General features: G+C 34.9%; 1 protein-coding gene across 5 annotated transcripts in view; it reads right to left on the minus strand.

Moving 5' to 3' along the window:
• The window catches only part of LOC150109923 (6-phosphofructo-2-kinase/fructose-2,6-bisphosphatase 1-like), a 463,954-nt gene that overhangs the window by 109,628 nt on the left and 340,599 nt on the right, over positions 1-13,727 (minus strand). The window contains exon 13 of one of the 5 annotated variants that reach the window (XM_090397305.1): positions 4,443-6,395. The exons of the other annotated variants lie outside the window; for them this stretch is intronic. Coding sequence (XP_090253431.1) covers positions 6,271-6,395 — 125 coding nt within the window. The 3' untranslated portion in view covers positions 4,443-6,270. Of the gene's footprint in view, positions 1-4,442; positions 6,396-13,727 lie in introns of those variants that run through there. 5 annotated transcript variants of the gene reach the window in all.

The raw sequence follows: 13,727 nt of genomic DNA on the forward strand, positions 1-13,727 counted from the left end.
CAAGGATTGAGGGTCTTGGATTTGGTCATCTCATCAGAGGATGTAATTATAAATGAGGTGTCAAATCATCCACCAAGTGGTGAGTGATCATAAGGTGATTACCTGGGTGGTTGCCAACAGTGTGAGGACATCTGTGAGAAAAGGGTACATGTGGAACTACAAAGGGGAATGATTACGAAGAGCTCAGGAGACAGCTTGCGAGTGCAGCATGGAATGAGGAGTTAGCTGGAAAAGAAATCAATGAAGCTTGGGGGATTTTCAAAAACTATCTAGTAGATGCAATGTCTAAATGTATTCCAAGAGTGAGAAGGTTAAATAAGGTAGGTGTGAGATGGATGAATAAAGAGATTAAGCATGCGATACAGAGATAAAGGGCATTATGGAGGCATCATAAGAGAAGTCGTAATAACCAATTCCATGAGGTTTACAAAGACCAGGCAAGGCAGGTAACTTGGTTGGTGAGGTTAGCTAAAGTGAGGTATGAACAGCAGTTAGCTAATGAAGCCAAAAAGAATCCTAAAGAGTTTTTTCAATATGTAGCCAGCAAAAGAAAGAATGATTATGGAAGGATGACATTGATTGGAGAAAATGGTTTAAAGACAGCTGTTGCAGAATGTGTGGTGGAGATACTTAATGAGCAGTTCATAAAGGTCTTTCAATCTTGTGAATGTGACTTCAAGGAGAGATTGAGAGTAGTTGATGATAGGGAGGAGACTGTAAGGGAGCAAGAGGTGTATGGGGAGTTGAGCAAACTAGATGTTAATAAGGCGGCAGGACTTGATAATATATCACCATGTATTCTTAAGGAATGTGCAAGGGAATTGACACCTGCCTCGACATATTTTTTTAATACGAGTCTTACACTCGGTCAAGTTTCTAAGGAGTGGAAGGAGGGCAAGATTGTACCACTTTGTAAAGGAGGTGATCGAACTCAAGGATCAAACTGTAGGCCTATATATGTGTCAGATGTTGTGGTTAAGTTGTTGGAGAAGCTTGTGAGAACTAGGATCCAGAATTGGGTTTTGAGAACACTGGTAGTATCTTTAATGGACAGCATGGATTTGCTAGAGGGAGATCATGTTTTAGTAATCTACTTACATATTACAATAAAGTGACTGCTTCCTTGGACAGAGGAGTAGGATACATAGTAATATACAGGTATCCCTTGCTTAATGTGGGATTTGATTAATGCGGCGAAATTAATTGCGGCAATCCCTTCATATATGCGGCAAGAGTTTTGATTAATGCACCTTTAACCCTGTGGAGCTCGTAGCTGATCTGACAGATGCATGCAAAATGTTTAATATAAATATTCTTACACAATTCAGTGTATAGCTTGGAGGTCATGAGTAGCTGTGCATTCATATGTTATGAGTGGTATTCGCACTGTTTTTTGCTGTCAGTTTGGTTTAACACATGTTATGTAAAAGTTTGTGATATTTGACAGTAAATTTTATCTGAGAGATACTGCAACCTCCGATGTCAGTATAATATGGTTTAGTTGCTGTTTTTTTATTCTTTGTTCAATAATTTCTAGATTGTAACTGAAAATAAATAAACCATTATGTATTACTGAAATAGAGAGCCTAAGGCTTATTTATCATACATGTCCTCTAGGAGATGTGCTTTATATTATGGAAAATACTAAGGAAAGTGATCTGGAGCTCACTCCACCTTTACCACTAGTTGCCCATAAGGTTGCTTATGCTTGCATCTGCCGAAACTTTTAGTTTTTTCTATATATATATATATATATATATATATATATTTGGCATGAAACTCTTGTAGTTTCTATATTCAGCTAAGAAATAATGTTGAATTCAATATCCACTTAATTTGCACCACCATGTATTATATTTGCAGTGTTTTTTCTTTATGTTTTATTGCTTGTTTGCCGAAGTCGGGAGAGTCATTTTGCTTGTTATTGTAGAATCTATGCTGATAAGAAAAAATACTAAAACTCTTCAAACGACTCTCGATAACTTCTTTTGATAAAAAAAAATGCAGTAAATAATGTAGGTACAAGTATTTATTAAACATTTACTTTGCATTCATTTTTTTATCTTTCCTAAAAGAGTACCATATAAAATGAATTATTAATACAGTAATCGATCATGGACGAATTGTGATTTTTATCATTGATTATTAGATTTAATTAACACGCTTTTAATATACGCGGTAACATCAAGGGATTAATTAACCGCGTTAATTGAGGGATACCTGTACTTGGATTTCGCAAAGGCTTTTGATAGATTACCAAATGATAAGTTGATAGTCAAACTAGAGCAGATGGGGTTGGATATTAGATTAGTGCATTGGATTGGAGACTGGCTATCTGATAGGTATCAACAAGTTGTGTATGGGGGAGCAATATCCAGGAAAAGGAAAGTCACTAGTGGAGTGCTTCAGGGGTCTGTTTTAGGACCATTACTGTTTAACTTGTATATTTATGATATTTCAAGTGAAGATTTGAACAGTAATGGCCCTAAAACAGACCCCTGAAGCACTCCACAAGTGACTTTCCTTTTCCTGGATATCGCTCCCCCATACATAACTTGTTGATACCTACACAAAAAAAATCTGCACGAAAAAAACTGCCTCTCACTTCCCCTATTCACACCCTCTGGAATGTGAGTATGAGGAAAGATTGAAAAGATGTAATTTGCAGAGTCTGGTGAAAGAGGGAGGGGGGATATGATAGAGACCTACAAGTTAGTAGGGGGTTGTTAAAGGATCAATGCTGGAGAAGTTCTACAGAAAATAGTGGGAGATCGGGGGTAAACCAGAGGTCATCCCTGGATACTGGATAAAGAGAGTGCAAGTAGGGGAGTGAGAGGCAGATTTTTTTCGTGAAGAGTTGTAAATGATTGGAATGCCTTCCCTGAGAGTGTGGTCTCTGCAAGGAGTTTGAGTGTGTTTAAGACATGGTATGATGAGCTGGGTGTGATAAAAGGATCTCCCAGATGAGTCTTTAACTCCATGAGGTCTTGGGGTAGTAATAATAATAATAATAATGTTTTTATAATTATTATTATTATTATCCAGGCCTCCAGGGAGTCAAAAGACTCATCGTGGGAGGTCCTTCCTAAGAAACACAAAGTCTATCAAGACTCATCGAGGGGAGGTTCCGCCATAAGAAACACAAAGTCTATCATACCACTCCTTAAACTCATTGACCGTTCTCACTCTCACCACTCCATCAGGCAATGCATTCCATGGTTCAACCACCCTCCATGGAAAGAAACCACTCTTCACACTCTTCTTCACGGTTTCCTTTCATAACTTCCAGGAATGACCTCTTGTTATCTATTAATATAATTTAATTATCAATATTAACAGTAATTAATACTATTAACAGTAATTTATTAACATTTTATCACAAGTGACAAATGTGACAAGGATGTGTTTTGCAGTGATGCACTGAAACTCTGCAAAGGCATTTGATACTCTGTCACAAAGTAAGTTTAGATTTAAATGGAAGGAGATGGGAATGAGTAACAGACTTAGCTATGAAATTTTATTTGTTGCAGTAACAAATTTGGCAGTGTCCAAAGGCATCGTTGGGGGGAGGGTTACTCTGCTCTTCTATACACATCTTTGTCTCCCCTACTACTTAATTCTCCACCTACACACAAACAACACTACTACCATATATGAGAGCATTGTTTCCAAATGAAGAAGGTAAAGAAGAAACCAAACTAGTGGCATTCTATAGGTTCTGTTTTTTGGATAATTACCATAACTTATTAATAATGGCAGTGTGTGTGAATAATGCAAATTTGGGTAAAGTTATATGGTATTATGGTATATATTGTTATATGATAACAATCATGATAAAATGCATTAATGAAAGTCCCACTTAGGTTTGAAGGCTAATAGCACTTTAGTATTGTGGGAAGGTTAAAAATAGATAATTCAGAAATTTGCCTCTAGAGCTAAAAAAAAAAAAAAAACTGACTTCCACCTGAAAAAATTTCTGAAATATATATGTAATAGCAAAGCAAAAATGCCATACAGCTATACACTTGGCCACCCAAAACAGCAGTGTTGCTAAAACAGTGAATGAGAGTTTCAGTGAAGAAGGGATATATATGTGGAATTAAAAGGCTTGGGTGGCTCAAGAAGATGAAAAAAATTATGTCTCTTGTGTAAAATCCATCAGATTTTATAATTTGAAGATAGAGATGTAATGTTAACATATCAATTGTAAAACTGCAGAAAAAGAAATAAAGGAGATGTGTTATTTAGAAAATATATTTAATTGTTATTATTTACAGATACAGAAATATACTTCTGTGTTTTGTAAATAATATGCAATGAAACCTATTTTTTTTTATATTTTAAATAAAAATTTAAATTATTACTTAAAAATCTATAAATTTAATATAAAGTTTTTTCATTTCAGTTCCTCTTTTCTCCTTTTAATCATTGTAATTAATCTGCTGATATATTTAAAGATGAATACCAAACAACTACAAAAATTAAAAAATAAATAAAATAATAATATTGTAAGAAGATGGAAATTTTTAATATAGCTTAGTTCAGAGAAAGTGACAAATGAATATATAGTTTACTATATATGCTAAAATGTAATCAGAAAAAACAGGAACTATTCTATTTCCCTTGAAGTTTTTTTTTCTTCTTCAAACTATATGAAACAAATCATTAAGATCAATTCTATAAGTTTCAGACTAGTTTTTTTTTTTTTTTTGATAAAGCACAATTAATACATCAAAAAATCATTATTGGAATAAATAACAAAGATAAAATGACTAAAAAAATTCGATATAAATTTGGATTTCTGTGCATTTGTTTCAACATTTCCAATCCCAACACCATTTTAAATAGACTACTGTATATTATTCACAATATCCTTAAATTATACGACTTTTCTTAGGAGAATACATTTTGCAGATAGTTATTTATCCATATTATGATAATTCATTTACTACTCTTTTGACAATACTATACATATTCCGCTTAGGTATATATATTTTAGATACAACTTTAACCTGTTTACAGTGAAGTCCTGGCTGATTATGTTTTAACTATTACACTTTGATATCCAATATAATGTTATATATATTCTATTTGAATTAATTAGGCATATAAATACATTATAAAATTTTTAATTTTTACATTTAAGAAAACATTACGTAATTTAAATAACAGAACAATTTGAATAAAATGAAATAGGGGGTTTAACAGATTTTTTTCATACATGATTTTCTTTTTTTTTTCTTTTCAAGATTAATATAAAAATAAAGATTACACAGAACTGCGCCAATGATGAGTAACATATCAATGATGCATGCAGTGGAGAGGATCCAAGGGACTGCCACCCCACTAAGAAGAGTGTATATCTCACTGCTGAAGAGTGTATATCTCAATACTGATTTACTGCTGTCATAATTTTGTTACTAATTAATGGAATGATAAAAGGTAACAGTAGAAAAAAAAAGCAAATTTAAAGAAAGACACACCTTTTTCCTTTAAAAAAGTCAAAAGTCCATGGATTCTCCCACCACACACACACATATACATCTTGGAAAATCCTTCATATGACATTGATATATATACACACCCTAAATTCAAAGCAAGCAAGAAAGAAGAAACAGCATAAAATTTATGTTTCACCTCATTACATTGAGGTTCCAAAAAAAAAAAGACCATCACTATTAATTTATAAGTGTTACAGCTTATGCAATTAAAAAAAAAAGTAAATCGTGATAAAATCAATGCACATTCCAATTATTATTTTAATTTTTTTTTTTTTTTTCGGTTATAACCAATAATCTATTTGAACATGATAAAGTACTGTGATCAGTCACTGGTCTCTAATAGTTGCTCAATATAATAATGATAATTAAACACTGAACTTCAACACACACACACAAAAGAAAAAAAGAAAAAGAAATTATCCACAGAAAGTATACTAAAATATATTAAATGCAGCCTTATCAAAAAGTTAAGGGAGATTAACTATTTTAAAATACAAATTTACTTCAATCATGATTTAATATCTTAAGTTTTCAAGAGTTAGTGCAGTTCTGACAGAAATTAAAGCAAATCTCAAATTAATTATCACATGTATAACAATTGACTAATACACTATAAAAACAATTAAATTAATCCAATAATAAAAAGGGAACCTACATATGAACAAAAATTTTTCTATTAACAAATTCTTACTAAAAATTTACTTCTAAAAATGGCACTATTTCAAGGCACACATACTTGTGCGTATTAACATCTTGAAGTGATGAAACTTTACAAAAGCTGGTGGTCATCGACTGCATCAATGGGAATTTTGATCTCCTCAACTTTAGACCCATGTGCTGCCCGTGTCAACTTCATTATTGTGTGCAGGGGTACCTTGAGATAAGGGACCTCGTCTGTAGGGGTGCCAAGAAAATATCACTGGCACAAAATTCAGTTTTTCTAAATCTTAACTGAAGTGTTAACTTGTGCCACCAATAATTAACTGCATTTCCTTTGATTTAAAAAGAGTGCAGCGTTCAGTTCAGTAGCAAGCATGCATACATGCATATTATATGACATTCTTAGCATAAGCATTTCAACTAATATATTGGCTCTGTGTGAGAGTATTAGAAAAAAAAAAAATTTATGATAAGCTGAAAGATATGCATGCATAATCTTGTGTGAGAAATAGAGGTACTATTTTACATTAGAACTCAAAAAAGGCAACTTATGGGAAACTGAGGAAAAATATATTTTAGTCTGCACATAAAAATTTAGAGCATTAACTGACTTGATAACCCCCCCCACCACCACCATCTCTTAAAAGTAGTCATATAGAATTTTAACTAAATTACTGTTCTTTTAAATTGTTTTCTTCTTCCAAAGAAATAAATCATTTACTACTGCTAAACAACAATCAGATATACTACAAATACATAAGTAATTTTTAAAAAATTACTTTACATAATTTGCAAAAGCTTTTTTGCAAATTATGAAAATACCTAAACTAATTTTGCAACAATAAGCATGAACAAACATCTCAAAGTTATTCCCATCTTCTTTTCCATATAAGTTAAGTTTATACTCCTGCTAACTAGAATTTAAAAAGTCAGCTTAAATATAAAAAAGGCTGCAAATTATGCATGCATATTAAAATATATCAACAAGCAACAGGCTAGATGCTACTGCTTTTGATGTAAATACTGAAAGCCAATTATAGAATTCTTAATAATAATTTATTAATATTTGGCACATAACTTTGAAAATTCAGTGATATGATTTATGATAGATAAATATAAAAAAATACTATTCATCCTACATCATAAAAAGTGCAGTATATGCAATTGCATATTTTCATTGTGCTAAGATAATGTACATAATTTTCATGCACATTAAAATCTACTGTGTTGCTTTAGAGCATACTGGATAAAAACAATGCTTTATAATTTATTATAAAGCAAGTTTTTTAAATTTATCTCTTTCCTCTGAATACAAGGAAAGAATCAAGGACAAAATCATGCTCTGCAAGGTACATGCATGTTGTAGAGTTCTTTCAGCTGGTTATTTTTCTTTAATATGTTTCAAGCTTTATATTATTCCAATCTTTACAATATACCCCCCCCCCCCATTCCAAGTTGATTGCACTCTTTGATCACCCCAAGTTGAATGCATCTTGAGGAGGTAACCCTGGGGCTAAGATGGCTATGCTATCTGATGAATTGAAAGTTTTCCCTAATAGGGCTTCTCAAGGCAGATAGGCAGTGATCTATAAGGCCAACATGCACTGCAAATATGGAGGAAGGCAATGGCAAACCACTTCTATATATATTTGACCATGAAATCTTATAAACAGAGGCGTAATTTATTAATGAGATATGGTGCCAAAGATGATACACCATATTCGATGGCATCAAAATAGTTACATGGAAAGAGCAAAGGGGAAACTTCCATAGAAGTTAACGAGAATGATGGTGGTGGATTAAATTTTCTGAGAACTTGATCTGCTAACAGAGTTAATTTCAGAATAAGATTCTGATTTACATATATAATAAAAATAATGATTATTATTATTATCTAGCCTTTATGAAGTCAAAGGACTCATTGCAGGAGGTCTATGTTCTATCATGAAAAAATATCATTGAACCATGCCTTGAACCTATTCACAGTTTCTGCACTCACCACACTTTCAGGCAATGCATTCCCCTCATCAATCATTTTCCATGCAAAGAATATACTTCTCACTCCTCTGTTCCCACCCTCCTTATATAGCTTCCAGTGATGGCTCTGGTTCTATCCCTGACTCCCTCTACTCTACTCTATGAAAAATCTCCTCCATATTAACCTTTAACAACTCCTCAACAACTTATATGACTCAATCATATCCTCTCTGCTTCTAATCACAAGGTTCTGTAACTTGCATTCCCTCACTTTCTCCTTGTATTTGACATTCCACAGACCTGATAAACTTTCTCTGGACCATATCCAATACATCCTCATTTCCCATGAAAAACAGGCAACCAAATACATGCACAGCAGTCCATATATGGTCTGATCAAAGCCTTAAACAAAGAAACCATAATCTCTTTGCTTCTGCATGTCAATGTCCTTCTCATCATTGTCATAATCTGTTCGGATGTTCTTACAATTTTAGCAATGATACCCCCTAAACTTCGTTTCTCTGTCCACTATCACTCCCAGATCACTCATCTCCTCCACCTCCTTCAAAATTTCTCCATTAATTGTATACTCTAAATCCCAAGCTTGCCTACAAAATTTCAAGACCTTGAACTTTGCAACATTAAACTGAATGCTCCACTCATTTGCCCACTCACATACTCCATTCAGATCCTCCTGCAAGGTCATGCCTGCTCTACTTCTGATAGCTCTTCCTACTTCACATCATCAACGGCAGCAAACAGCTGCACATCTTCAATAAAACTAGTCCTAAAACAGATCTCTGTGGCACTACACTAGTGACCTACCTCTTTTGGGATACCACTCCTCCATACACAATGTGCTGATACCTGTCTGACAGCCAATCAGCTATCCAACTCACAGGTCTGTTATCTAATCTCATCTCTTTTAATTTAGCTACTAGCTTGTCATGTGGCAGTCTATCAAAGGCCTTTGAAAAATCGAAGTACATGCCCTGTATTGAGTGAATATGTGATCTTGTTGTAATACGTAAGTAAATGGCTAAAACATGACCATCCCCTAACAAATCAACACTGACCTTCATAAAGAATACTACTATTATCAAACCACTTCTGAATCCTAGTCCTCACCAACTTCTCTAACACATTAACAACCTCAGACACACACAGATTGGCCTATAATTTGTATATGTAGCCTGTCTTATCCCCCCCCCCCACCTTGTGAAGTGTAACAATTTTCCCTGCTTTCCATTCCTTTGGGACTAGCCTTGTTGCAAAACTCATGTTAAATAGGTGTGCCAATGGTTCCATCAATTCCACAGAGTATTCCCTCAAGACACATGGTAATATACTGTCAAGTCCTAATTTTAAATTAAATTATATGTATTGTAAATATTACAATACTAATAGTGTAACAGTTTATAATCTAGCATTCTTGCCTGCACATGAAAAGATGTCTACTGTACATATCACATTTTGTATGTGTGTGTATATCTACCGTATAATATAAAATGATAAGCTTTTTTTGTAAGTTTTTTTTGTCAAGTTATTTGAAATGTTTTGAAACTCAGGGGCTACCCTGAGTGTCGAGTCTTCAAAATTTGAGTCATCAGAATTCAAGGAGAACCAGCCTACCAGTCTGGAACTCGGGGGGTCAGGCAGCATAGGCGCCGGGGGGGAGACCCCTTGCGAGTCTTCAAAATTCAAGTCATCAGAATTCAAGGAGAATCGGCCTACCAATGGGCGCCGGGGGGCAGAACCTCTTTCGAGTCATCAGAATTCAAGGAGAACCGGTCTACTCGGGGGGGGGGGGGGAGCCATAGGCACCATGGGTAAGACCCCCCCTAGTACATATATATATATGTATGATATCATTCCTCTAACCAAACTTTGATCCTGGCTTCACCCAGCAAAAAAAAAAAAAAAAAAAAACACAGCTAAAGTATCCTGGTATCTTGAATTTTGGAGTGGCAAAATAGTGGTTGCCCAGGGTAAGTATATGACCTAACAATGGGCGCCGTTCTGTCTATGTCAGAACCATAGCCTAGGCATTATTTAGTGATATTCGTAATTCTTTTAATCCTGATAATGACCAATCCACTGCACACTCAGTGAAATCATATATAGATGCTATAATGAAATTACAAAAAAAATCTTGGAATCAACAGAAATTATAATGAATCCTGTCTGACTTAATGTGAACCTCACTACAACCTTTCTGCTTGTTACTCCTCTGCTATTTAACTATAGCATATGCAAGTAACACCGTGCATAACAAATCCATCTAGTACAAGAATTCCTTCAATTTTAGCAGTCCATTTTTGATTCTATATCAGTTGTAAGCAAGTATGTTTTTTGTTTATTTGATTTTTTTCATTTCTATGTAATGAACTGGATGAAGTCTTCTAGCAAGACTTTCAGTTATAAATAGTTAATTCTATTGTATTATCTTTAGCTTTATAGGCCAAGTGGTTAACGTATCTGCTCTCCAGCCAAAAAGGCTGCGGGTTCAAATCCCGCCGTGGCCATGGATGTTAATGATTGTCTGTGAAAATAATAGTGGTGATGGTGGACAGTAGATGGCGTTGTTGTAGATGAGGTGATTTGTGGATGAGGTTGAGTGGTGGAGATGGAGATTTGTAGAGTAGGTGCCCTCCCTTGATGAGTCTTAAGACTCCCTGAAGGTGTCAAATAATAATAATAATAATAAAATAATATAAGCTATTTAAAAAATGTCCTATAGCTATGAAAGTCTGTCCCATCAAATATATATATATGATTTCTCTTTTTTTTTTTTCACATCCACTTTATGCACCCAATAAAATCTTCTAGGAAGAAGATGAAACTAGTTGTGTGTTCAAAATTATAAATAGTGTTTTCTATCTTGTTTTCCTTTGGCTTTTAGTCACTTAACTTTCTTCCATTATGTCAGATAGCTGACTAAATCTGTTGCATGCATATATATATATATATATATATATATATGCATGCAACATATATATATATATATGCATGAAGAGAAATATTCACTGAATATTTCTCTTCAAATCATTTCCTATAACTTTAGTGAACAAATTAATGTTATAGAAAATATGCAAACAAAATTCTGCTGCACACTGATTGTCACCTGCATCTTCCTAAACTCTGCTTCTTCGTATACTATTTATTGGTATGCCCACTGGTACCTTCATAACTGTATTGCCAGCTTTATATCCATTACCATTTGTTCTGATTTCTATAACAGAGTTTTGTATGGTATCCTGTCAAACACCTTTGTGAGTCCAGCAGTATCATCAAGTAGTCATTCTCTTTATCTAAATCAATTGTCGGCATGTTATAAAATGTGAATAAACTACTAAGGCAGGGTACACTATTCACAAAGCCATGAATTCCCCCCCCCCCCATACACACACACTACCACCACACCACACCATACCATACAGTATCACTATTCTTATCTACCCACTCCTGAAATCTTCTTCTGAACCAAGTTCCCTTATACTTTAACTGCTACTCCTGAGATACTGAAATCAGTCTATACTGCAACTTCCTTTATGCAATGGAACTATTTTGCGCTTCATCCACGCCTCTGGAATTCTATGAGCTTAAACATAAGTAGAAAAACAGCCTAATCAGAGGTACTGGCAATTCCTTTGCACATTTTTTGTAATATGAGACTAATATTTCCATCCAATTCCATTTCTATATTCTGCAATATACCTCTGCTTGATCTAGGAAAATTCCTCCAAATTTTCCTCCATCAGTCCTCATAGCTACTCTTATCTGTCTATCCTATCCTTGGGTATACATTGTGACTGTTAAACAAACTGTCAAACACTTTTGACATCTATGAACATCTTTCCTAATAGATTCTTGTGCTATGACACTACTCCAAGCTGGCTCCTCAGCTGTCATAATCAAGTACCTTGTAGTTCCACATATCCCCCCCCCCCCCGCTTCTTAACTGTAAATTCCACATTTGGCAACCTCCCTAGTCAAGACCGCATGATCACTCTACTCAACTGGAGGAAGTGTAACTACCTTAGTTATGTAAATGATGAAAAAAAAAAGAAAACATTGTAGAGCAGATATGAAGTAGTAGTTTTGTATGATGATACAATGGCTGTGAGTCCCTTTTATGGGAAGGTATGGCACCATCTCAATTCCTCCAAATTTTATCCAGGCTTGGGACCGGCATAGCTGACGAATCAGGCCTATGGCTGAGTCAATATTCGTGACTGTAATTTGTGTGTGTTCGTGGGGCTGGTTTGTCTGCTTGCAGGATGAAAAACCCTAGATAAACTGGCAGAAAAACCCCTGCTGTCCATAGCCAGGTTGGCCCAAGACCTGCTAACCTGGCTATGGTGGCTGAGGAAGATTCTTAAGCTCCTCATGTCATTGACAGGAATCGAACCTAGGCCACTCCTTACCCAGGCATATGGTTGTGAAGCGCAAAGCCACTAGGCTAATCGCACGGACAGCAAATATGAAGGGAAAAGGTGATATGCATGCCTTTGAGCAATACAAAACACAGGAAAGAAGAGTAACCATATGGTGAAGAAGATTAAATCAAATTATGAAAGAAAATTAGCTAAGCAGGCCAAAGTAAATTCAAAACAGTTTTTTTTTTCATTGTGTAGTAAATAAGAAGAATGATTATGGACAGAATACTTTAATAATGATGATTATAAAAAGTGACAGAAGCAAAAAAAATTTTGAATTGCTGAGATGACTTTGCAAAGTGTATCATCCAGGTGGAGATTTTATAGTTGTTGATGTGACAGAGCATGATGTCATAACTGAGGAAGATAAAAAACGGGAATGTTCAGCATATATCAACAAGAATACAGCAGCAGGACTGGATGGCAGGTCAGCCTATGTGCTGTATAAATGTATAAGAGAATACACAATGCCACTGAAATTGTTCAATCTAGGTCTCAACTCTGAAAAAGTTCCAAGGGAGTGGAAAGAGGGTAAGATAGTTCCATCACATAAAGGTAGTTCCAAAACAGAAGTAGCAAATTAGACCAATTAATATCTCAGGAGTGGTGGTTAAAGTATCGGAAAAGTTGGTTCAAGGTAAATTCTAGCAATAGGTAGATAGAAATACAATACTCTATTGCGGGCAGCATGGTTTTGTAAAAGTCATGGGTCATGCTTTAGTAACTTACTAACATTTTCTAACAAAGTGACAGCAGAATTAGATAAGGGAAATGACTACACCTTGACACTTTACAAAGGCATTTGGCAGTATATCACATGGAAAACTATTATAAAAGTTGGAGCAAATGGGAAAAGATATGAAGTGTGTAGCATAGATGGTGGTGGGGAGGACTGATAATCAGTCATGAGAGAGTACATGGTGGTGGTGGTGGTGGTGGTGTAGAATATAGGAGAATTAGGGTAACTAGTGGAATGCCTCAGGGTTCTGTACTAGAGCCATTTAATTTGCATATCAATGATATAGGGAAAGATTTCAGTTGTTTGCTGATGATGCAAAACTGTGGAGGGCAATAATTGATAAAGGTGATGCAGATATCCTGCAGGATGATTTAAATAAATTGGCACTGTGGGTGAGAGATAATGATTGTC

Source organism: Typopeltis vanoorti, chromosome 1 (assembly GCF_054136105.1).
Source record: "Typopeltis vanoorti isolate ZY-2024b chromosome 1, IOZ_Tvanoo_1.0, whole genome shotgun sequence".
Classification (NCBI taxonomy): domain Eukaryota; kingdom Metazoa; phylum Arthropoda; class Arachnida; order Uropygi; family Thelyphonidae; genus Typopeltis; species Typopeltis vanoorti.